This window comes from Ceratotherium simum, chromosome 3, assembly GCF_057802395.1.
Source record: "Ceratotherium simum simum isolate JZ-2026a chromosome 3, ASM5780239v1, whole genome shotgun sequence".
Lineage (NCBI taxonomy): Eukaryota > Metazoa > Chordata > Mammalia > Perissodactyla > Rhinocerotidae > Ceratotherium > Ceratotherium simum.
The window spans coordinates 31,077,176-31,104,302 of record NC_141902.1 but is presented as its reverse complement, the minus strand read 5'-3'; the positions used below and the strand labels follow the sequence as shown (position 1 = coordinate 31,104,302).

The window sequence follows — 27,127 nt, the reverse complement described above, 5'->3', positions numbered from 1 at the left end:
AGATCATGAAGGTTCATGTATGACCTGCTAAGCAGTATAGACTTTATTCTGCAGGCAATGGGTAGACATTACAGGATTTTAAATGGGGGAGTAAAAGGATGAGACTTCTATCTGAGAAAAATTCCTCTGGGAGTTACTGTAATGGATGGCTCTAGGAGGCTTGACAAGAATTAACAATGGACTAACCTGAACTAATGCAGTAGCAGCAAGGATGGGGAGAAGGTGACAGATTTGAGAAATATTTGGGAGACTAAATGAGCAACAACCGGTGAGAGGGAGAGAGGGGGAAGAAGGAGAAGGGAGAAGGGGAGGCAGGGGGAGAGAGAGAGATTGAATATTTTAATACATTGAGGGGAAAGAGTCAAAAAAGAAGTAGAAAACACAGGAGAGAGAAGGCAAGAAAGACTCTACAGCACAGGTGTATGAGTGAGTATTGAATAAGAAGAAAGAAGGAGGTAAAGGATAGGTGTCATACAGATGTTGCTAAGAATTAGGGAAGAGGTGTTTTGGAAATACAGTTTACTCTGTGAAGTAGATGTTTAGTCATGCTGAATGAATATAACAGAATGGAGAATTGGGGATTTAACGAGCATTTTAAGTTTAGTGAGGAACTTAGAGAAAGGAGACTAACTAGGATCACACAGAAGACTTTTTGAATAGCGTTAACAGCCCAGTTGAGGTTGGAAACGGTGAACTTGTGGTGACACCAATTTTCATAGTTCTCATAGCTGGGAGATATCTCCCCCACTCCTGCCCCACAGCAACGCAGCTGCCAAGTTTAAGAATGAGAGGAGGAAATAAACAAAAAAGTGAATAAAAAATGTTTTTAAAAAGAAAAGAGAACAAGAGCAGGACCAGTGAATCAATCTGGCGTTGAGGGGTGGGGCTGGGGGGCAGGGTCCTATCTGCTCATATAAGTGCTTTGAGGGCAAGAACTTTGTTTCAATGTTTCTGTGACAATTACAACTTTCTGTAAGTTAGAGCTTCCTACATGCTATAAAACGTTCAACACGTATTGAATGATGATGAAGTGATTTCAAAGAATACCCAGAGATAGAAATTCAGGACTAGTTTCAATAAAAGGTTAACGAAGGAAATGAACATTTTAAAGTCATCATCAAAACATAGAGTTGAAGATAAAAGGATAAACTTTCTTAAAAGTCAATGTAAAGAGAGAGGAGCTGAGATCAAGCCCTGGAAATACTAGAGAACAGAACAAAGTACAACCATAGAAAGAAACAGAAAAAAAATCATTCAACAAACTATGACCGCAATGCTGTCATGCCAATCTTCCCCAACAAATCTAGACACTGAAAGGATGAGAAAGGTAATTAAGGTGGGAAGTAGTGAAAATGCAGAGCCAAACATGCTTATGGGAGCACAGAACACTATACACAAGTCCTGAAGAAATTTATGAGAATTCATGTAGCAATCTTCCCTCTGATCCATCTGACATGCTTTAAAGAAAAGGTGGTGAGACAACAGCAGCCAGCAGGCAAGTAGTTTAAGCTGGAGGGGACCAAGAACCAGGACCAGTCATGAGTCTTATCCAGGCCACTCAAGCCCATCTTTGCAGCAGGGGGGCCACTGTAGTGCAGGGAAGGAACAGCCCCATGTTGTCCTGAGGTGAAACTGACGGCACTGGGGGACAAGATTGGGTTCCAGGCAGGAAGAAGTGGAAGGAGACACTAGGCAGTACGCACAGATTTGCCACCAATACTGGGTGCTCATCAACAATATCCTTCAAATTCTGGCGCATATGCTCAGTATAAGCATTATATTAATAGAAGCCCTTGAGGAAACCAGTGCTGTTTAGTAGTGTCCCAAGCAAAAGAAACGTTCTTAGACAACTACTTTCTTTTGTTTGGCCTTCAAATTTGTGTAAAGAAAATGAAAATGAAGTAAATTATGTTCTGAACTCATTTGAATAACTAAGTTTCATTGAAACTCTTCCTAAATAATATGGATTAAATCCACTAGAAGCTGAAGAACTAATCTATGATACAGATCGTTGTGATTTTAATGTATAGTCTATAACCCTTGGAAGATGGCAAGCATAACAGCAGAAAGCAGATTTAATTAAGCCCACAGTATAATATACAAATAAAGACAGTGTCTTGGGTCAAATCCACAAATTGATCTGCCAAGAAAAGTATACATTTTAGAAGACAGCAGTACTCACACAGCTAAATAGAAAAGAAAAATCTCAACAAGAGGTATCAAAGAAGAATAAAGGATTTGAGGATTGTTGCAAACATTCAAGAAGATTGTTGACACCTTAACGTCCTTCTTTGGCTCTGTGGATGATCCAAATTATTTTTCATGCACTGTAGAAAAACATATTTCATGTTTCCTTCATTTTAAAAGATGGTTTTATAAGGATAAAGCCTGACCATATAGACTACTTCCTTAATAAGGAGGGGAGGGAATTGACATGAATATCCAAATTCTAAGGAGCTAATAAGGCTTTGTGTTGTGGGGACTAAGAGGATATGGTAAACATTTCTTATATTTTAAGAGTCTGTACTGATTTCATGTCACGGTCAAAGGTTAATTGCTTAATGCAAGCTGAATTTAACATTTTTCTAAACTTTCAAACATTACCAAGAAGTTAAAATAGAAACAACTATTGTACATGCTGTATGTTGACATTTTAAAAAAATTGTTTTTAGTGTGTATATATGTGTATATACACACGCGCACATACATATATGTTTTGATTATTAGTAAAAGTGTCATGATCTTCCATAATTTAAAAAAATATAAAAAAATATAAAAGGAATCTTACAATATGTAACCTTTTGAGACTGGCTTCTTTCATTCAGCATAAGGCCTTGGAGATTCATGCAAGTTGTTGCATGTGTCAGTACTTAATTCCTTTACTTAAAAACAGTTTTATTGAGATAGAACTCACATATCATATAATTCACCCACTTAGTGTTCAATTCAATGTTTCTTAACATATTCACATTGTTGTGCAACTGTCACTACAATTTTATTTTACATTTTGGTCCCCTCTAAAAGAATCCTTGTACCTATTTTAGCAGTCAATCTCCATCTCACTCCCCCACCTTGCCCAGTCCAAAGCAACTACGAATCTATTTTCTGTCTCCATAAATTTGCCTATTCTGGACATTTCATAAAAATGGAATAATATGTGGTCTTTTGTGACTGGCTTCTTTCACTCTGCATAATGTTTTCAAGGTTCATCCATATTGTTGCATATATCAGAACTTCTTTTGTTTTTATTGCCAAATAATATTCCATTATTTGGATATACTACATTTTATCTATTCATCAGTTACTGGACATTTGGGTTGTTTCTTTTTTTGGCTGTTATCAATAACGCTGCTATGAACATTCCTGTACAGATATACCTCGTTTTATCATGCTTTGCAGATACTGCGTTTTTTATAAGACTCGCCACCAGGAAAAAGATTACAACTCGCTGAAGACTCAGATGACGGTTAGCATTTTTTAGCAATAAAGTATTTTTTAATTAAGGTATGCATATTTTTTTGTAGACATAATGCTATTGCACACTTAATAGACTACAGTAGAGTGTAAACATAACTTTCACATGCACTGGGAAACCAAAAAATTCGTGACTTGCTGTATTGGGATATTCACTTTATTGCAGTGGTCTGGAACTAAACCTGCAACATCACCGAGGTATGCCTATATAAGTTTTTGTGTGGACATACATTCTCATTTCTTCTGGATATATACCTAGGCATAGAATTGCTGCGTCATATGTAACTCTATGTTTAACCTTTCAAGGAACTGCCAAACTGTTTTCAAAAGTGGTTGCACCATTTTATGTTTCCACCAGAAGTATACGAGAGTTTCAATTTTTCCACACCCTTGTCAACATTTGTTATTGTCCATTTTTTGATCAGAGCCATCCTAGTGGATGTGAAGTGGTCTCTCATTGGTTTTGATGTGCATTTCCCTGGTGACTAATGATGTTGAGCTTTACATGTGCTTATTGGCACTTGTTCCTCTCCTCATCTCCATTTGGAAAGCTTTTACCTCTTTTTCCTCCCACAATTTGGAGGTTTTTCTTTGACTTATTTAGTACTTTTATATCATAAATATTATTGAATTGTTCCCTGAACTATATCCCTTTCGGTCAGAGTTCTTACTTAACATTTATAGAATACATTCCCAGAAAGTCTGTCATTTTCCACTATTTCTATCCCTTTCATCTTGTGATCTCCGTTCTGGCTCATTTATTTGGTTAAAAATCTTTCTTATATACTCTCAGAGGGGTTAAGTGAGTAATACACTCTCTAAATTTTTGTATATTTGTAATGTATTTCTCCCTTGTAGGGAGGATGACATCTTCACTGGGAATAAGGCTTTGAGATTATAGTCTTTTTCTCCTGATAATCTGTGGATACTCTTCCACTGTCTCCTAATTTCCAGTGTTGTGGATTAGAATTCTGATGCCAGTCTGACACTTTACAGGTATAACGTGTTCTATGTGGAAGCCTCCAAGATGAATCCTTGGAATTCAAAAACTTTACCAGGATAACTCTAGGTATGTGTTTTCCATCACTGATCTTCCCTTGAACTTCATTCTATACATTGAAGTCTAGCTCAGAAAATTTTTTTCTATTTGTTTAATTATTGCTTCTCCTCCATTTGTTCCTTTTTCTGGAACTTACATTAGACACATTAGGTGTCCTAAATCTATCCTCCAAGTCTCATCTTTTTTTTTCAATCTCTTTGTATTTTTGGCTCTGTGCTTTGAAATATTTCTTCCACTTGATCTTCCAGGCCAATAAATGATCATACTCAATGATTCTTCTATTCAGTAATTATGTACAAGGTGCTTATTATGTGCAAGAAAGTGTTCTAGGCATTGAGTGTTGACAACAGATCAGCACAGATCAGTATATACAAGAGAAGAAGTTCCTGCTGTTATGGTGCTTACATTTTAGTGGAGATAGTAAAGACAGAAGTGTCTGTGCATGGATTGAGAGTCAGGTGGTACTAAGTATTTAGCTGGGAAATCATACTTTTTGCTCCATAAAGTCTTTCTTTGTACTTCACTTGAACTTCCTTAAATGCTCCTATTATTTATTATTTTCATATTCAAGTATTTCTATTTAGCTGGTGTACTACACTGTTTATTCTAAGAGATTTTTCTCTTTCTGACTGCCTCGCTTCCCAGATGGGTTGTTTTTCTTTGTTACCTCAGAGCGGCTTAGGTTTCACTGTTGGAGGACCACAAGTGATAGCAGTCTCAAGAGAACAGGAAGACAAAGCTGTCTCTACCCCTGCAGCCGGGCAGTGCAACAGGCAAGCCGCCAGCCCTGTGCAGGCCCAGGAGGAAGCCTCCTCGCTCTCAGATCTCCTCACATCTCCCAGCCTCAGGCATACGGAGATATCAGTCCCCTGGCTCTTGCTCCTTCTCCTTCCCCTCAAGAGTCCAAGGATCTTCACCAAGCCAAGCTCTTTCCTGGATCTGCCCTTCTTATCCTTACCCCGAGGCTCTTGTCCAGCCCTTGAGAAACAAGTCTTGTGCCAGCTCTCCCTGACAGAGCTCCCAGAGAGCTCAGGCCTCACTTGCACCTAACTGTTCACTGGATTCAGGGGCCATTTGGCTCAAGAGAGGCAGATATAGGCTGGAATTAGGAACAGAGGGATAGTGAGATGTCAGCTTCCCAGAACCCTCTCTGAAAAGTAAGTCCTGTTTACAGACTAATTTTGCATTCAAACCTTGGAAACAAGTCAAAATTTTAAAAAGTATCTGTGAGGTTCAAACATTTGTGGGTTGTATCATTTTCGACTACTGCCCTAAATGTTAAGCTCTGAGAAATAAGGAAGATCTAAATGTTAGTCAAATTTAAAGGATACTGACTGGATAGATGAATCTCAAAATAATTATGTTGTATGAAAGCAGTCAGACAGAAGAGAGTACATTCTGTGTGATTCCATTCATATAAAATCCTAGGACATGCAAACTCATGTATAGTGATAGAAAGCAGATCACTGGTTCCCTGGGGACCAGAGAATTAGGTGAGTGGGATATAAAAGGGTACAAGGAAACTTTTGTAGGTGATGGAACTGTTTATGATCTTGATTAGGATAATTATTTCAGGGGTGTATACACGTCAAACTCATCAAACTGTACACTTTAAATATGTGCAATTTATTCTGTGTCAATTATACCTCAACAAAACTTTACAAGAAATATTTACTGGGAAAAATATTTGCAACTTATATCACAAAGGGTTGATATCCCTAAACATAAAGAACATCTAAAAATAAAGAAAAACACCAATAGGTAAGAGAAATGAACAGAAAGTCACTGAACTTTTGTGAGTTTGAAATTTTCCATAATAAAAAAAATAAAACTATATAAATTTCAAAAAATATTAAAACACTATCCCTCACTCTCATATAATTCACAGTACAGTTGAAGAGAGATAAATATAATTACAAAGCTATTGCAAGTTCAGGGCACAGTGCAAAGTATATTTGAGTGCTGATGGATACTGATTGATGGAATAATCAAAGTTGGGGTAGAGGATTAGGCAAATCATCTAGGAGGGAGTGAGTATGAGCCTGGTCTTGATGTGATGTGGGTTTGTGTAATTTTTTATGGTAGACAAGGAGTAGAAAGCAGAAGAGAAGAGAGTTCAGATGAAGAAAAATATATGAACAAAGGCAATGTGGTATAGGAAAGATGAAGACAGTGTTTGAAAAGGACTCTTACTATAGGTACACCATTTCTAATACAACCATAGAAATCTCATCACAAAAAGGTTATACACTGCAGTAGAAAGAACACACAGGAAAGGAAATGAGATCTAAATGCATCAAAAGCATTTATATTATTTATGCACCATATTCAGTCTTTACTATGTCTATGTTCTACCTATATTAGTATTTTTCTCTAAAGATATTTGTGTTTTTACCTAGCTTCATTTTTTTTTTTTTTTTTTTTTTGTGAGCAGATCAGCCCTGTGCTAACATCTGCCAATCCTCCTCTTTTTTTGCTGAGGAAGACTGGCCCTGGGCTAACATCCGTGCCCATCTTCCTCCACTTTATATGGGACACTGCCACAGCATGGCTTGCCAAGCAGTGCATCGGTGCGCGCCCGGGATGTGAACTGGCGAACCCCAGGCCACCGCAGTGGGGTGCGCGCACTTAACTGCTTGCGCCACCGGCTGGCCCCCCTACCTTCATTTTAAATAATAAGATCTCTGAAATAAAATATTATAATTTTTTCTATTACACTACAATAAACACATCTTTCATACCTTCAGAGGTATAGTTATTCTTAAAAGTTATATTAAAATTCAATTCTTTCACTTACTCCATATGTCATTTTTTATATCATTAACTTTAAGTCTTTAAGCCTCCTATTCCTATCTCCCCGTTAAGTGTGCAGCTCCCTAGAAATCTGTGGAGTGGAGGGCTACTAAAGGATCGCCAGCATAAGCCCAGGTCCCTGCCTGTTCAGATTTCTCAATTTTTAGCATCATTTGAAAGAATATTCTACATTTGGAAATATTTTACACTAAATAAAAAAGCAATCCAACACATGAAAAGGTAGAAGCAGCAAGTGACTTTCCATTAATTTTGAGAAATCCATGAAGACAAAGTAATGAAGAACAAAGACATGAAGAAATAGAATGTAAGAATTAGTAACTACTGAGAAAATAGAGCAGCCTAGTTCAGAAAATATAATTATTTATGCATTTAAAGTAGAGGGATGGTATGGTGAAAAGAAAAAAGGCTTTGAAGTCACAGAGACTTTAGTTTGAATTCCACATATACAACTTAAATAACCTAATTTCTTGGTACCTCACTTTCCTTATCTCTAAAGTAGTGAAAATGGTTAACTGTCCTGGTGGTTGTGAGGATCAAACAAGCCAGTATTTGTAAAGCTCCTGGCATACAGTAGGTGCTCAATAATTATTACTATAATGTTGATATGTTTAATGTAAAACTGTTTCCTCTTTCAACCTGGCAAAACCAAAAAATGCTAGATTCTTTAAAGTTTACCAGCTTATAATCAATTTTGTAACCTATGCCTTATATCCAAATTCAGTCTGAAATTTGAAAACTTTTTGAATATAATATGCTAAAATTATACTTAATATGTTTTTATAATCCTAAGTAAATGTTGCTTTGAGTATAGGAGATAAAAATATTAAGCAATATACATGTATATATATTTTGGAAAAATTTTATCTTTATAGAACTAAATCAGTTCCAATCTGGTACGTCTCCTTTGGGGCAGAAGCAACAGATAGTATACAGAAGGTTGGTACTCTAAGCAAGAAAAATTTGGGGAGCGAGAGATTCTAAAAAACTGGTGATAACAGTATTGAAATAGGGAATGAAAGTGTTCAAGATTGTCAGAGTATAATATGACGACAACGAAGGGTCAATAATCTAAGCAAAGTTTTAAGATGTAAAGAACTGAAAGGAATCAGACTCAAATTTGTGTTGTTGCATTAACGTCTTAGAGTAAAAAAATACATGGTAAAAAGAATTGGGAAGATATTTCAGGGAGGTATTAGTCTTTCTGACAACGATGGAATATTGAGGGGTGGGGAGGGAGGCAGAAAAACATGTCTCATCAAGCCAAGTTTAAGGACAAACATGTGATCCTGAGATTTTAAAACAAGCAGATCTGAATTTCTGTTAGTTGGGTTGGTAAAAAATCTCATCTGAATAGTTAAAAGGACAAAAACAAATACAGTTTTTAAATCTTCACTACAGAAAACATTTTTTATCAATACAAAGAAGCTATTTAGTTGCCTATTTCAACCTATTTTAATGTTAGTCAATAAAAGAAAGTAGTTACATCACCTTCTTTAGAACATAAGCTTTCACGGGTAACTAGCAGAACTAATGTTTAGTTAACAGTCTAACTTCTTGTGGGTTCTTAATACAATTTAAACTCCATTTAACACGAAATCTCTCTCACGGTATGCTCTCATACCATCTGGATTACTTGAGAGAGAACGTTTGGAGATGCTGTTCCATACTAATAAAGGTTCCTTTCTTTTCTGCTATAGGTCTGTTTCTGAAAATTTCCTTAAAACACTATTTCAAAGGAAGGGGAAATCTTCCAATCTGCTATCTGCATCAAGTGAAGGCAAGTTCAGCAGTCGAAATCTGCCTAAGAAGATCTGAGGAGTGAGGGAGAAGATTTGGGACAATTATTTCACAGAAATACTTAAACTCAATAAATATTTAAATAAATGTATGAATGTAACGTTTATACCTGATTAAGTAAATGCAATAAACAGTAAAACTCTGTTGTATAGTTCTTATAAAAAAACATCACAGATCTGATAATGCTCACACCAAATCCTGTGGTCCATGCACATTAAGATATAAAGTAACTTGTTCTTATTCTTAAAAAGCTAGGACTTGGCATCATGGTATGACGGGAAGCACAGAAAATGTAGAAGTTTGAACTCTGGCTCTGCTACTACTCACCTGGTAGCCCGAGGCAAGTTACTGTCAACAGCCTGTTTCTTATCTCTAAAAAAGCTTAATACTCACTATTCCACAGAGTGGGGAGAGGGTGAAATTGACAACACTTCATTAAGGAGCCTCATCTTTTAGCTCTCTTCACCACATGCCCAGTGTGCTAACTACCTCAAACTTCTCCTTCCCACAAGTGCTACACGTTCCTCTCATACTTTCTAATTCTTCCTATGCTTGTAATCTCCTTCTCTGGACCTCCCTTCAAGAATCAGTTGTGTCCCATCCTCTGAGATACCTGTCCAGGGTCCACTCCAGGAAATATTATTATTCTCTCCATCATCTGTTATCCAAAGCAGTTTTTGTTCTTATTAAACCACTAATCCAATATAATGAGTAAAAGGTAGCTCTTATTTTTGAGTGCTGTGTCACACATGTTTGAGTGCCTTATATTTTTCCATGTAATTCCATGTAATTCACAACCACCATGTAAAGTAGGTATTCTTACTCCCTTTGTTTCATCAATGAGTAAACTAAGGCTAAGAGAAGTTAAATAACTTGCCCAAAGTCACTCAAGTAATAATTAATACAAATTATCACTACTCCTAATTAGTAATAATTAGTAGGACTGGGCCTCAAAGCCAGGTCCCTAGCTCTAAAGCTATTCTTCCCCCTTTGGTGGGGAACTTATTCTTCCTATGCCTTTGGAGCCTTAGGAAAAAAGTACACCTGGCACATGATATTTGCACTGAACATGTGTTTGGAGAATAAAAAAGGCACAGTACAAATCTATTCACTGAATTGCCTATTATGTGTAATTCACCTGGTCCTAGAGATACAAAAATGGTCCCACAAGGTCTCTACCCTCAAGGAGCCTAGAGTCATTCTACTGGGGGGGAGAGAAGCAAACAGGTGACTACAATACAGAGTGTGGTAGGTGCTATTTCTATGGACAGGCTGCTGAGGAAACATAGGATGGGGCACCTAAACTGGACTGGGGAGGAGGAAAATAGTCAAGAAAGATGTTAGGAAAGTCTGAGTTTCTGCTTTTCCCTTTAAAACCAAAATTAAGCAGGGTTTTACTAAATTGACATTCTAGTAGCTAGCATGGCAGGGATTAACATACTTCTTTTTAAAATTAGTTTATGGGACTACATCAAACTAAAAAGCTTCTGCACAGCAAAGGAAAGCATCAACAAAACGAAAAGATAACTGGGAGAAAATATTTGCAAATCATATATCTGATAAAGGGTTAATATCCAAAATATATAAAGAACTTGTACAACTCAACAACAACAAAAATGAACAACCCAATTAAAAAATGGACAGAGGATCTGAACATTTTTCCAAAGAAGATACACAGATAGCCAACAGGCACTTCAAAAGACGTTGAACAAAGCAAAACTACAAGATGTCACCTCACACCAGTCAGAATAGCTATTATTAAAAAGATGAGAAATAACAAGTGTTGGAGAGGATGTGGAGAAAAAGGAACCCTTATACACTGTTGGTGGGAACATATATTGGTGCAGCCACTATGGAAAACCGTATGGAAATTTCTCGAAAAATTAAAAATAGAAACACTATATGATCCAGCTATTCCACTTCTGGGTATCTATCCAAAGAACATGAAAACACTATTTCAAAAAGGTATATGCACCCCTACGTTCACTGCAGCATTGCTTACAATAGCGAGGACTTGGAAGCAACCCAAGTGCCCATCAGCAGATAAATGGATGAAGAAGATGTGGTATATATACACAATGGAATACTACTCAGCCACAAAAAAAAGATAAAATTATGCCATTTGTGACAACATGGATGGACCCTGAGGATATTAAGTGAAATAAGTCAGACGGAGACAGACCATTACCATATGACTTCACTCATATGTGGAAGACAAACAAACACATAGATATGGAGAACGGATTGGTGGTGTGGACAGATTTTTGGGACCCCTCTCCCTGGTCTAACAGGTGATATCTAACAAACTAATTGCATAGGCTTTAAGTCAGTACAATAAAACCCAGGCTGTACTGTGAAGCAGCCGTGCAGGCCATCTTCAGCCTGTCAAAACGACTTTGCAACCCCACACCTCATGACTAAAGATGCCAGCTGGAGAAATCTGCACCAGGAAAAGATAAAGGGTACCTAGCTCCTACATCTCCAGCTGCATTTCTTAGAGATTAAGGGAATAATTGAGGACCCTGGTCCTTGCCTCCCACCACATGTAGAAAACATTACCATCTCTGAACCTGTTTGAAATTCTTGTTTATGTTATCTTTAACGTATAATCTAGAGAAAAACCAGATGTACCCTATCCCTTTTAACATATATGAAATCTGGTTGTAAGTTTTTTTCCTTCTTCCCTGTATGTACAGTGTTTGTGCAAGATATAAGCTGCACTTAACCTCACATACCTGGGAACAATTCCATCCGAGCGCTCTGTTGAACTGTTTCCGAGGGCTTGAACTCCTCACTCTGATTACTGAACAAACTCCTTCACTAATATTACCTAGACTCTATTTCAGTCGACAGTGGTTACCAGAGGGGAAGGGGGTTAGGGGAGGGCAAAAGGGGTAAAGCGGCACATACATACGGCGACAGATGGAAACTAGACTTCTGGTGGTGAACACGATGCAGTCTATACAGAAGTTGAAATACAATGATGTACACCTGAAATTTATATAATGTTATAAAACAATGTGACCTCAATAAAATAAATTAAAAAATAAAATAAAATTAGTTTAGATTATGTCTATATTCATATTTCTATTTTATCTCAAATTACCTGCCTAGTTCAAATAAATCTCATCTTTTAAAAAATACATTTTAAAGGATGATCTGCTCTCTAAATATGTTCAATTTATATGACATTACATATTTTTCTCTCCTCACAGATAAAGAAGGAAAACCACAAAAAGCAACTGGCTACATAACTGGCTAGGGTTAGAAGTGCTTGCAACAAAACCACAATCAGTTTAGCAATTTTTTTTTCCCTGAGGAAGATCTGCTCTGAGCTAACATCTGTTGCCAATCCTCTTCTTTTTGCTTGAGGAAGATTCACCCTGAGCTAACATCTTTTCCAATCTTCCTCTATTTTCTATGTGGGTCACCACCACAGCAGGGCCTCCAATGAGCGGTGTAGGTCCGCACCTGGGAACCGAACCCTGGCCGCTGAAGTGGAGCACGCTGAACTTAACCAGTAGGCCATGGGGCCGGCCCCAGTTTAACAATTTTTAATTCAGAAGAAAAAGGGATAAAATTTATTGCATTTCAAACAACTGCTCCAAAAACACCATCTATCAGCAAGAACATTTTACTCCAAAGTAAAAAAAAAAAAAACAAAACTTCCAGGTTTTTCCCATATACATTTCCCTCCTCTTCCCTTCCAATTTAACCCTACAATAAAGATAAATACAATTAGATACTATACTCCCATCAGTTGTTCACTTACCAAACAATAGTTCATTCAAGTGGATACTTTCTGGGCTGTCACGGAAAACGCCAAAATAAAAAGCCTTATAAAATTCAAGTTAGATGTATCTGTCACGTCTTCCTCGTCCAAAGCAATTACTATGGAAGAAACTAAATTAAGCCTAGCAATGTCACTTATTACAAAGTTGACTGCTATCAAAATTTCAAAAAAATTTTTATGGCTTTTCTAGGTGGCTGCTAAAAGATTAAATTATTTCAACACTGTTCTAATTTGAATAAAGCAGATTTCCCCAAACATTACAGAATCAGTACAGATGAAATAATAAAATAGAGGTGGTGAAGAAAGGAAATAAAAAACAATAAGAAGTGAAATGAGGTACAGATAGACTTCATTTTGCGAAATTAATGAATAGCAAAGGCAGAAGCCTAAAGGGATTAAAATGTAAGGGCAGCAAACATAAGCAACTAAGAAAGCACAGCTTCAAATACACACAATCCCAAAAGAGAACCTAACTTCTTTGAGCTAAAGTTGTGGAAAATCAGGTTCAAGTTCAAAGTAGGTTAAACTTCCAACTTATCACCCTGACTACTCAGCATAATGAAAATAACCTGGCAGACAGTTTCCATAAAACCTTTCGTTTTTATCTTCCCCTAGTAAATTCTCTCACTAGAAGGAAAGAAAAAAGGAGGAAATTTTTTTTGATAGTTCTTGAGTTACAGATCCTTAAAAATTCATAAAGCCTTGGTAAGACAGGAGCGAGTCAACAGCTGTTTACAGCAAGGAATCGTGATATGTTACTTGCTATAGGGAAAAGTTAGAATCATGGAATCATGGAATTAAAAAGGACTTTGAGAGATTATTTTTTCCCTTAGCCTTTATTCACACACCAGAGAAGTTTTTGACAATTTATGAAATTTACAGACTTAAAAAATAAAGGGCTTCAAACCACGACTATATTTAATACCGTAATACTGACTAAGATTTTAATTGCATGTTTAAAAACTCAAAGCCGCAATTCCTCCAGCAAGTGTTAACTGTTACCATTTAGAGAAAATAATAGGGATAATCACATTCATCAAACTTATTAAATCTGATGCTATGCTGGTCATCATAATGATCTATTGTACTTTTGTTCTTTCATTAAAGAATTCTTAGACCATTCACTATTGAATTACTGTTTAACTGGTAAAGTGAGGCAAAATACAGAATAACTTGAAAAGTCACAACTGCAAAGTCCACTCTACGAAACTACTGAATCATGCTCCTTCTTTATGTACTTTTCCAGATAATTTATCTGAGCAGAAGGTGAATTCTAAATTCCGCATAAATTGACTTTTACTGCGCCTTTCTTTTTGCTTGAAAACTTGTTTCACGTGTTGCCACCGATTCAATTTCACCTGTAGGTAACGAACACAGAACTCATTGCAGGGAAAAACAAACCAGAATGTGAAAAAAGTAAGATAAGTTATCAGATATACAAGGGAGTGAAACAGCTGACTGAGAAACACTTTAACCACAGTACTTTTTCTCCATCCTTAAGGAGATATTTTGAATATTTTAGTTACCATTTCTTTTACGAAAAACCCTATACGTTCCCAAAGCTGCCAAGTACTTACCCGGTTCATCTGAATGCTGAATCCGGTCTTTTATTCCTGCTAAGCTGGGCTCCCCCTCTTGGGAGACCAAAGCTGCTGCCCCCTCCTCTGGGTCCTCTACCTTAGTCACAGTAAAGTGTGGCATTGTTATAGTTAGAAAGCCTGTGCTCTTGCTGTTAGTTAGAAATCCTCTGCTCTTACTGTATTTAAACTTTCTTCCAGTCTACTTTTCCCTGCCTACCTTTTCCTTGCCGTGCCCCTTTCAGACTCTGATTACTGCCTGCTGGAGACCGAGGCTGGGAATCGGGAAGTACTTTCAGTTCACGTGACTTACAGCTCCAGCCCTAAGGGAGTGGAATGCTGAAAGACACGCCTTCTACAGTGTTTATCAGTCACTCAAAAGGATTAAGCACTCCACCCCTTGCTTATTGTTATTAAGCTCAAGAATCTGAAGAACTGTTTAGGCTGCTTTCTCAGAGCTGCCAAAAGCTGGAGAGTGGGCAGAATGCATGAACTGCCACCCACTTGTTTCCTTCACTTAAGTTATTTCCATCCCTACATGCACCATCATGATCCCAACCTCTGCTCTCATATTTCACAAGAGAAAGAAGATTAGGGAACATTTCATTTTACACACTTTCCTCTTTAGAGAAACTACGCCAATTTAGAAAATGAACCATAAGCTATTTGTAAGTTTCTGCTGTTGCTTTATTTCAAAGTACATGGAAAATAGTCATACAAATCAATAAAAGTTTTTTCTTCTCTTTCTGATGAGAACTTTCATTCACCAAGTATTTAATGAACACCTACATATTTTATACAAGGCATAATACTGGATGCTGTAGTGTATACAAGCACATCCAAGAAGAGACATTAATTTTCCCAAGAGTCCAAGTTTGTTTAAAAGAGCAAAATTTTATTTTATTTTTTTTTTGTGAGGAAGATCAGCCCTGAGCTAACATCCATGCTAATCCTCCTCTTTTTGCTGAGGAAGACCGGCTCTGAGCTAACATCTATTGCCAACCCTCCTCCTTTTTTCCCCCAAAGCCCCAGTAGATAGTTGTATGTCATAGTTGCACATCCTTCTAGTTGCTGTATGTGGGACGCAGCCTCAGCATGGCCGGAGAAGTGGTGCGTCGGTGCGCGCCCGGGATCCTAACCCGGGCTGCCAGTAGCGGAGAGCGCGCACTTAACCACTAAGCCACGGGGCCGGCCATGTTCTGCAGTTTTGTGCTCTTATCTTCATATATAATTGCTGGTATTCTACAAAATACACCAAAGCACTCAATCACAGAGTTTCAATAGGGAATATCTTTTTGTTTTTCCATTTACATATAAAACTTCATTGAAATAATACATTGTTTTACACATTCACAAAATAAAATGCTTTCATAATTCCTACAATATAGCTCTCCAAACTTGCATGCCTACTGCTAAGAAACACATCACCTAGAACTTAAAACACATATAATCTGCATAATTCTGAGTCAACAAGCCCACTGGTGCAGCTGTGCTGGTTGTGTCGGGCCAACAGAGCAGCGGCGTGGGGGCTGAAATCCAGTTTGCCCTTCCTCAGGGAAGCCTGGAAGGGGTACCTTTTTAGAATTTGCACAAAGGTCTTGCTAGCCCAGAAGTATTTATTAGTCAGAGGGGGCAAAAAGAGAGGCAACTATGATCCAAAACTTTAGATCATAATATCGTCCTCATAGATCATTACAAATTGCCTTAAATGTCAGCATTAGAAACATTCTCTTTATTCTAACAGCCTTCCAAAGGGAAAGCATGACTTTTATAAGGTTCCCTGGTCCCCAAGAAGTGTCTTCTTCTTTCTTTTCCATTCCAGTACATATAACATCAAAGCAAACTTGATGAGAATCTGGAATCAAGAAACATGCCACTGAGAGGAAAAGAATGAGGCCCTTGGGGGCTGGCCCCGTGGAGTAGTGGTTAAGTGCGTGCGCTCCGCTGCTGGCAGCCTGGGTTCGGATCCCAGGCGCGCACTGATGCACTGCTTGTCAGGCCATGCTGTGGTGGCGTCCCATATAAAGTGGAGGAAGATAGGCACAGATGTTAGCCCAGGGCCAGTCTTCCCCGGCAAAAAGAGAGGAGGATTGGCATGGGTGTTAGCTCAGGGCTGATCTTCCTCACAAAAAAAAAAAAAAAAAGAATGAGGCCCTTGGTGGAGAGAATTAGTGAGGACATAGAAGAGACCACCAAAGATAAAAGACAAGAAGGTGAAGCGATCACTTTACCAATCACTGATGTTTAATCAAATATCTAGCGCATTCTAGGACAGACTCTATAAAAGAAAGTCCTTTCTATTAAAGCAGCTTTCTCAATTGCAGTTTAACCTTTTAAAAGTTTTTATTACAGATATTTTCAAACATATACACAAGCAGAGAGAATAGTAAAATGAATCTTCATGTACCTTTTATTCCGATTCAATAAATTATAAACATTAGCCAATCTCTCAACTTTTTTGGGGGGGAGGGGAGTAACATTTCATTTCACCTGTCAATACTTCAATATGTATCTCTATAGGTAAGGTAAGGGATTTACAGTACCACAATGCCATAAATATACCTAAGAAAATTCACAATAGTTCCTTAATATTGTTTAATACCAAGTACATGGTCACATTCCTCTGATTATCTCAAAAATATCTTTTTAAGTTGTTTCGTTCATATCAGGATCCAAAGTCCACACATTGCATTTAGTTGATACGCTTTTTATCTGTAACAGTTTTCTTTTTCTTTCCATGCCATTTATTGGCTGAAGAATCTAGTTATTCAATAAAATTTCCCATATTCTGGATTTGGCTAATTGCTTCTTGGGGGGTAAAGTAGTATATTACAAAGTTTAATCATTGGCTATGGAATATGAAGAAGAGGGGAAAAACAGATGTGGTCTATAACCAAAATGTTTCAGATAAGTGATACTGAAAACCCTCTAAAAACATCTATCAGAAGATGCTATCAGGCAAGCTAAGAAGGTATCAAATCCATGTATTTTTATAAAACTATCCATCTTACTACCTTATACAACGTTATAGCTCACTATTAGAGTGCCAAAGTGAAATGGATAGTATTCAATAAACATATAATATGAAAGGTATATTTAAAAGAAGGGTAGGGGCCGGCCCCGTGGCTTAGTGGTTAAGTGAGCGCGCTCCACTGCTGGTGACCTGGGGTTCGGATCCTGGGCTCGCACCGACGCGCTGCTTCTCCGGCCATGCTGAGGCCGCGTCCCACATACAGCAACCATGACACACAACTATCTACTGGGGCTTTGGGGGGAAAAAAATAAATAAATAAAATCTTTAAAAAAAAAATAAATAAAAAAAAATAAAAGAAGGGTAATAGTCACTTGCAATTGAAAATACAATATAATTCACTTATTTTGGTCTGGGGCAAAAAACTAGAAGTTTTTTTCAAAAGTTAAATAAAAGCGCTTGGTACTTTGAAACACGGTCTTATGAAAAAAAAAACAGAGCACTTTCTAAGTTTCTTATTAAAACATTACTCCAATTTAACCCTAGCATGAGAGACTGACAAGACCTACTAAAAACACACAGAATTGGTAGATCAGCCGAGCAGGCTAAACGTCCATGTGTAATGTAATGACTCCAAGTGCAGATAAATATTCTGTAAGACCTACTCACATTTAAGGAAAAGCCTGCTGCGCCTTATCCACTTGGTGAACTTCTGTTAACCCTTGAAAGCCCAGCTCAGGTGGGAAAGTTCTTTCCATGCATGTAGCATTAATCATTCTTCCCTTTTGAGCTACGGTCCTCAACTCTGGCTTGATATTAGAATTAGCTGAAGAGCTTTTAAAAACTACTGATGCATGTTGGCCCCGTGGCTTAGTGGTTAAGCGCGCGTACTCCGCTACTGGCGGCCGGGGTTCGGATCCCGGGCGCGCACTGACGCACCGCTTCTCCGGCCATGCTGAGGCTGCGTCCCACATACAGCAACTAGAAGGATGTGCAGCTACGACATACAACTATCTACTGGGGCTTTGGGGAAATAAAAGGAGGAGGATTGGCAATAGATGTTAGCTCAGAGCCGGTCTTCCTCAGCAAAAAGAACAGGATTAGCACGGATGTTAGTTCAGTGCTGATCTTCCTCACACAAAAAAAAATAAAAATAAAAAAATAAAAACTACTGATGCAATTAAATCAGAATCCCTAGGGGCCGGCCCCGTGGCTTAGCGGTTAAGTGCATGCGTTCTGCTGCTGGTGGCCCGGGTTGGGATCCCGGGCGTGCACCGACGCACCGCTTCTCCGGCCATGCTGAGGCCGCGTCCCACATACAGCAACTAGAAGGATGTGCAGCTATGACATACAACAATCTACTGGGGCTTTGGGGGGAAAAAAATAAATAAATAAAATCTTTAAAAAAAAAAAAAAAGAATCCCTGGGAACGGGGCAGAGGTATTTTTTAAAAAATATCTCTAGATGGGCCGGCTCCGTGGCTTTGCGGTTAAGTGCGCGCGCTCTGATGCTGGGGGCCCGGGTTCGGATCCCGGGAGCGCCCCGAGGCACCACTTCTCCGTCCAACGTGAGGCCGAGTCCCACGTACAGCAACTAGAAGGATGTGAACCTATGACATACAACTATCTACTGGGGCTTTGGGGGGAAAAAACTGAATAAATAAAATCTTTAAAAAAAAAAAAAAATCTCTAGATCATTCCAATATGCAGCCAGATGAAGCATCACTGCTCTAGTAGGTATTTGACTTTATCATAGTATGTTTTTCATTTTTGTTTATATTTCTATCTCTTTTTTTAGTTTAGCAGATCTTAAACTCAATATGTATTTAGTGAGTACAAGCAATATGTGGCATCAAGCATTACACTAGGTGCTGAAGACACAAAGACAACTTCGTGTCCCTGTCCTCAAAAACCTTACAGCCTAATTGATAAAAATAATATGTAAACAAAAACAACAAAATTAAATGAAATAGGTGCTACAGTAACAGTCTGTATAAGGGATATAAAGAACTGATCTATTCTATCTGGGTGTGGGGTTGAATCAGAAAAAGTTTCGGAGAGAAGGTGACTCTTGGAAGGAAGGACTTATCTAAACTATTTTTGCATCTCTACCACCTAACACCCCTCAGTAAAAACTTGGTAACAGCCAGCCTCAAAGTTGGTATTAGAGCTCCTTGACTCAAGGGGCTTTTACTTTTACTCCACTTTAGAAACCCACTCCCAAGGCTGCACACTAGATCATATTACCTCTGGAACTGCCCCATCTCTGAAACCATTAACTCCAACATTCAACTGTCTGACCACAGTCTTGAATCCTTCTACATCTTTCACTACCACATTACCTCATCAAGTCCTCCAGTTTCTTAGTGTCTCCATTTCACCTCAGTTCATCATTTTCCTTTACTGTATTTTTCTATTATTTTTTGTATTTTGCTGTACATTTCTGTTGTTGTATTTATCATACAGCATTATAATTTATATGAAAATTTGTTTGCTTTTCTATGTTATATCATAACTTTCCTTAGAACAGTTAACCGGATTCTTTTTCTCAGTCCTGCATCCTTAACACCCAGAACAGGGTCTGACCCAGAATAAGTGCTCAGTAAATGGTGAAGGAATGGACCAAGTGTTATCATTTTCACCACTATACCATGAGCTCTCCAAAAGCAGAACCTATATCTTACTTGCGTATTTCTATAATTCCTACCAGAGTGCCTCACACATATCAGAGCCTCAGGGAGTATTTGTTTAATTGTAAAAGGGTGAAATGTATTAGAGCCTGTGTGAAATATATAAAAATATGTTACTTGCTCTTTTTTGGCATTATTATTCTTTTTTTTTTTTTAAGATTTTATTTATTTATTTCCCCCCCCCAAAGCCCCAGTAGATAGTTGTATGTCATAGCTGCACATCCTTCTAGTTGCTGTATGTGGGACACGGCCTCAGCATGGCTGGAGAAGAGGTGCGTCTGTGCGTGCCTGGGATCCGAACCCGGGCCCCCAGCAGTGGAGCGCGCGCACTTAACCACTAAGCCACAGGGCCGGCCCAGGCATTATTATTCTAACAATCATTTAAGTTAACCAAATGGTTATGAGGCAAATGTAAAAAATGTTCATCATGACAGAGGCAAAATGATATAATAGAAAGCACTGGATAGAAGTCAGGAGGCCTATGCTTCAGTCTTGGCTTTGCCACTCTGTGATCTACAAATAACCATCTCTGCAAACCTTACTTTCCTCATTTATTAAAATGGAGTCTGATCAGAATTCAATTCTTGAGCATCTGAAGTTCCCTAACATGCCATGCCTCTTAAAAAATTTATCATAAAAGTGATACACCCTCCACATAAACAATTGTACATGCCCTTCGGAATTGTTTTGGTAAAGGAAAATTCCCACTCTCCACCGTATTTTCATAACTCTCTAGAGGTATCAACTCCCGACAGTTCCTTTTGTGTCTTTTTTTTTTGGTGAGCAACATTCGCCCACAGCTAACATCCAATGCCAATCTTCCTCTTTTTGCTGAGGAAGACTGGCCCTGGACTAACATCTGTGCCCATCTTCCTCTACTTTATATGGAACGCCACCACAGCACGGCTTGACAAGCAGTGCGTCGGTGCGCGCCCGGGATCTGAACCTTTGAACCCTGGGCCGCTGCAGCAGAGCGGGCATACTTAATGGCTACGCCACCGGGCCGGCCCCTCCTTTTTTGTCTTTAAGACATTCTTCATGCATAAGCCAGTACAGTGCTAAGATTCTTGATTTCATTTACCAACTGGACAGTCTCATAAATTCTAATGGAACCTTGACAAAATGAAAGAACTATAAATTTTTCGATAGCAGAAAGATAATTATCTACTCAAAAGGTCAACAGTAGAAAAAATTAAAACAGAAATAAGTAAAACTTCGTATGCCACCCGCCTTGGCTGTGCAATGTAATGTGAGTAAAAGGTACATGACAAGAAAAGAAACTTAAGGTGGGAAGCTTCTCTACAGGGAAAAATGTGGGAGGCATGAGAATTGTGGGGTAAGGAGAGGGTATCATACCTTTGTCGCAAACACAGACGGCTGTAGAAAGAGCCAAAAATACCACAGAATTCTAAAGATTAAAATAGCAAACACAATTCTGAAATATACTATGAGATTAAGGGTAGAGTCAATTGTAGAAAAGGAAGTAGTTGTTTTCCTGAACTAAATCCAGCCCAGAGACAAATGTAGATTAATGTATGTCCTTGAATCTCTTGACAACTGCATCCTTTGAAGATCTATATCTAAATCTCACAAGGGCATCCACATATTATGAAGCCAAAGGCGGGATAATTATATTTCCCACCAGTTCCCCCTACTGGTGGGGAAAATACATCACAGGACGATAGTCATCATAAATTTAAAAAGTAATTAATTTTTAAATTAATTCTAACTAAAAAATCAAGAATTTTTTTAAAAGATAGAAAAAGTAGGTCATTGGGAAAGTAGGAAACTAGTTTCCCGAGAATTTAGGGGAAAGTGCGATCTAATGGCTGGACTGTTAATTTCCCTTTCATCTGGTTCCAGAGAGTATTTGAACATTAAGGAATGTCTTAGAGAGCCAAGCTTTAACATCTGTACCCACCTAAACAACACAGATTTCACCTAGACATGTCCCCAGTTTTACACCTATAGTGTAAAATAATACCACTCTAGACTGTAAAGAATGCTTACAGGTAAGATAACACAGCAGCCTGGATAAGGATCTTGTTCTGCAAGGCTAACACATCACTGAAGTAAGTCTACCTTTTAAAACAGAATGAAGGCCGGCCCCATGGCTTAGCGGTTAAGTGCGCGCGCTCCGCTGCTGGCCGCCCGGGTTCGGATCCGGGGCGCGCACCAATGCACCGCTTCTCTGGCCATGCTGAGGCTGCGTCCCACATACAGCAACTAGAATGATGTGCAGCTATGACCATACAACTATCTACTGGAGCTTTGGGGGGAAAAAAATAAATAAATAAAATTATAAAAAAAAAAAAAAAGAATGAATATACAATTCCATAACAGATAAGTCACAAGCCTAACAACACTTAACTAGTATAAATTACCTAATGACAACTACAGCATTAAAAAAATTAACACTGTTATAGTCTTTACCCGGTATTTTTACAACCTAAATACAGTACGATGAATAAAAACTAAAACTACAATTTAGAATTAACTTGAAGGAAGAAGAAATGATGAAATTATATTATGGAATCAAAAATAATTTAACACCATCGTACACAGTGTAAAGTTTGTCAAGAAGTTGAAAATAGTTAAGTCCAGGAACCAACCTGTAATATCTCCCTATAAAAAATGATTAGTCAAGGATAAGAGAATTCTAGGACAATAAACTTTACCAAATCTACCTTGTCTCCAGACATTAAAAAACACAAACAGAAATGAGGAACTAAAACCATTCTGGTTTCCTGTACCCTTTAGGTTAGGAGGAACGATATTTCTTGACACCAGAAAATGGCAAGTCAGCCTAGCTTTCACAAGTCAGCGGCTAAAGTTACGGTTTTCAAATTTGGGTAGAATAACATTTTAAGAGTCTTTAAGATTCTTAAGAGAAATTTTCACTACCAGACAGATCTACATTAGTTAGAATATAGCATAAAACTAAACATACAAGCAGTTCTCAAACTTTTCTACTTCGGAGTCCAAAAAACGTTATGACCTCTCCATTTTATCTCATCTCTTGCCTCCATCACCTCTTCCCACTAAATCCAATAAAAACTTCCAAGCCAGCTGACACAAACTGGTTTAGGAAGCTAAAAGGTCTGCAGTGGTCAATAGAGGTCAGAAGTGGCTTGTGTGCTACTTCCTTACTATGAAGATTCAATACTCAATACATTTCATCTAAAGTTCAAAGTGGGAAAATTATGTGGGAATGAGGCCCTAAAAGCCTCTGTACAATTTCTCCATTCGACAGGATAGCACACTAGATCTACCCAGCTTCACTCTGAGTAAGCTTAGCTACTTGAACCCACTGTCTCTGTAAAACACAAATTTTTAAAAAGAATTTTGTGATACAATATCTGAAGTCTTTATAGGAAAGCCAATAACTAAGATACGATCAATAACTACTCCTCCTAAGTGGCCTTAAAAGCAGACTGTAATAGTTAGAGCCCCAAAGCTAGCTTTCCACTAAATTTTACCATTTAAGATTCTCTGTGCTCAAAAACGATTAAATTCTTTGATATTTATTCTTAACCAAAAGACATTTCAATTCTAAGGAGACACAAATGAGGAAGTCAAAATAGACATCTACTTTCCTTTTTGCAACATCCCTTCCCTCGTGCCAAATTACCATTGCAGAGAGCCACTATGCTAACCATTACTCCGAAGGATTCCTAAGCATCTCAGAAAAAGGCACCTTGGTTCCTGATGGTTGTCGTTTAATGGAAAAATGATCTCCCAGTAGATAGACAGTCACCCTGGATAAATAAGCCAGTAATGAAGGTACCCTGTCATCTGCGTTTCTACTTACCCTCAGTACCATCCGGCGGGTTAGAAGTCCGGTCACTGGCTGGATCTAGTGCGACAGTGGCCAGAGAAGTGGTGGCTCCAGACATCTCACTCATAGGCTCACTACGGCTTGTTTCAGGCACACTTTCCCGGGAGCTAAATCTTACTCGGGAACTGGATCGAGAGCTGAGGTCCGGGCTGGTGTCCGACAAACCTGGAATGTCATCGATCTTTGTCGGTGTCACCATGAACCGAACTGAAGCCATCTTGGTGGTGGTTTCTGGAGGATGCATTTTTCTTTTTCTTTTCCTTTATAAGGACAAAGAAAAATGGAAAACCCCGCAAAATCCGTCCTCCTACGCTAGCTACTTTCGATTGCAAAAATAGAAAAGATTTTTTTTTTTTTAAAAAGCCTTGATTTACACCAAACAAAAAGCCCCAAACAAGAATCCTTCTCCTCAGAATTCAAGCAGATTGTCCTAGGAAGTGCACTACTAGTAGCTAAAAAATATTTAAGAAAAAAAAGAGACAAAACGATTCCAAGTAACTTCGTTCCCTCAGGATGAAGAGCTATCTAGCTATCTCCCTGGTCCAGGGCTGCGGGCTCCGTGTCATGGTCTCAGAGAAGCAAGTGAAGCGTTTCTCCTCTCGACCCCCAGGTTTCGGCCGAGGCAGTTAGTCCTTTATCCGGTAAATGTCGCGGGGGTTCTAGTTGAGCAAAGCGCGCGCAGGCCCACCCTTATCAGGCGAATACAGCATAGATCAAATTGTGAAACGGTGTACACCCGGCCACCTGTTGTGTATCAGGTGAATACCCCACAGGTCTGGCTGGGAGGAGGTGTGTGCAGAGCCACCCGATGTTTTTGAGGCCGATAATCCACTTGGGTTTGGTGGGAGAGGTGCGCATGCATAACGGGAAAAATATCCCACACTACTGGATGGAGGAGAATGAGGAGAGAAGGGTGAGCAGAGGAGGATGCAGGGGCACAGCGGATTCCTGCCTCCAAGAGGTCTGCCGCGGTGGCCCGCCCGATCTTCTGGCAAAAAGGTCCCTGGGATCTGCGAGGAGGCGGCTAGCGGGTCGAGAGAGCTCGGATTGCAGCTCAGGGTTGTGGCAGGTCGCTGCTAGTCCGGCTCTCTGGGTTTCTCCTGCGTGTGACAAGACCGGCCACCCTCTGCCGGGAGATGCTTTCTCCCCTACCAGAACCCCGCCGCAGGTCAGCCCCTCGCCCTTCTTCCTCTGGGTCCCAGCAGAAGAGGAGACGGCCTCGCAGGCTGGCTCTGGCTGAGCAAGGGGCGGCGGCGGAGAGGAGAGGAGGAGGTCGCAGGTGCGGGATCCCGGCGCCAGCTGATGCGGGTGCGCGCGCAGCTGTTGTTTACGAGCCGGTAACTGCTTCCGAGCCGCAGCGCGCGCAGGAGGGCTCGGGCTGCCGGGGAGGGCGCCCCTTCCCCTGCCAGACGCCACAGCAGCCGTTGTGTGACCTCGCCGCCCCCCTCCCCGGGCCCGGAGGGCTGTGCCCGCGCAGCCGCAGCCCCACCCTTCCCTCCCCGCTCGTCCCTCATTCGAGGGTAACGGTCCCAAGAGAAGCGTAGGGGAGTGGCCTGAGGGCGGCACCGTCCCGCAAACGCCAGGAAGCCCCGCCCAGCCTCTGCAGCCCGCGAGGTGACGGAGAGGGCTGCGCGCATGCGCTCGCCCGGGTCGCGGCGGGACTGGTGGGCGAGGGGCGGGGCTGAACGCGGGAGGCCCGGAGCACGAAGGGAATTGTAGTTGGGGGGGGGGGCGGTTCCTGAGCTGCGTGCACTGGAGAAAACTCATCCTTTTCCTTCTTGGTTCTGCTGTGTTGCAAACTCACTCTGGCGCCATCTCAGAAAGCAGGCGACACACTTTGCCCTCAGAATCCCAAAAACCATCTCTCTTTAATAAGAGTCTCTGAAAATACCATTCAAAATTTCTTTAAAAATCACAAACTTCCCAATGCCATATATCTAGGTATGACTCTCACTGGAATTTTTATGTAGAGGTGTATTCTAAAGCATTGTGTCCTCAAATTTATACAAACTTTGTGCTACATTTCTTTTTCTTGTCCTTTAAAAAAATGCTGTCTTTCACAGTATATACATCTATCAAATCAAGTTGTACACCTTAAATATATACAATTTTGTCAACAAAGCTGGAAAAAAATGTTATGTTCACTTTCTAGTCAGACTTTAAGTTCCATTAAAGAAAATGTTTTTCATATTACACCTGGAAAAGATATTGAGATACTTTCTGTTGACTATTGCCATCAGAATATTTTTCTCAGCATGTGTATTTAATGCATGAGTAAAGGTGTTCAATACATTTTGATTCATCAATGTTTTGTTAGGAGGTTATTTCCCATAGCTTTGGTCAAGGCATTTATTTTATTTTATTATTTTTCGTGTGTGTATGAGGAAGAGCAGCCCTGAGCTAACATCCACGTCAATCCTCCTCTTTTTGCTGAGGAAGACTGGCCCTGGGCTAACATCTGTGCCCATCTTCCTCCACTTGATATGGGACACCCCCACAGCATGGCTTGACAAGCGGTGCGTTGGTGAGCGCCCAGGATCTGAACCTGGGCCACCAGCAGCTGAGCGCGCACACTTAACCACTACACCACGGGGCCGGCCCTGGTCAAGACATTTAAATTTAACAATCTGGGTCCTGGCTTTGCCTAGGTCCTTGCCCATCCCAAGTGGAAATGTTTCAGCATCATCCTTAGCAATAGATCAAACAGTATTTAAGACCTGAGCCAGGATATTCCCTTTTATCAAATGACACACAAAGTCCAAAATCTGGTTAAAAAGATCCAGGTAACAAAATGATAAGTAAATTCCCATTTAAAATGTAAACCTCCTCAAAGCTTGATTCTTGACAGGTTTCCTACCTGAGAAAGCAAGAAATTCACCTCCCTGAGGGATCAGTTTTTCCCTCAGGCAGGCCTGCTATTCATTCAAATCTCACAGACTTTCCCTTTATAAAGAAACGCTGAATTTTTTACAATATCCAATTTTGTTTCATAACAGTGTATTTTCATTCATTTATATATACTACCTAATACCAATATATTATACCTCTTAACTGTTTCTGAGCACATCTCAGAAGATGTTAACACCTAGGGGGTCTCTTAAAGAAAAAGTCCTC

General features: G+C 39.5%; 1 protein-coding gene across 5 annotated transcripts in view; it reads right to left on the bottom strand.

Annotated features, from left to right (window-relative positions):
* The window catches only part of SLC12A6 (solute carrier family 12 member 6), an 86,006-nt gene extending 60,560 nt beyond the window's left edge, over positions 1–25,446 (bottom strand). Inside the window, exons 1-3 of one of the 5 annotated variants that reach the window (XM_087424640.1) lie at positions 14,516–14,629; positions 12,060–12,136; positions 11,881–11,982 (exon numbers count right to left, since the gene is read on the bottom strand). In XM_087424640.1, the coding sequence (XP_087280766.1) occupies positions 11,881–11,896 (16 nt within the window). In that variant the 5' untranslated portion in view covers positions 11,897–11,982; positions 12,060–12,136; positions 14,516–14,629. Of the gene's footprint in view, positions 1–11,880; positions 11,983–12,055; positions 12,137–14,515; positions 15,106–23,986 lie in introns of those variants that run through there. The other 4 variants (XM_087424631.1, XM_004421363.3, XM_004421366.3 and 1 more) reach the window with 4 other exon arrangements.
* Between the last annotated feature and the right edge of the window lie 1,681 nt (positions 25,447–27,127).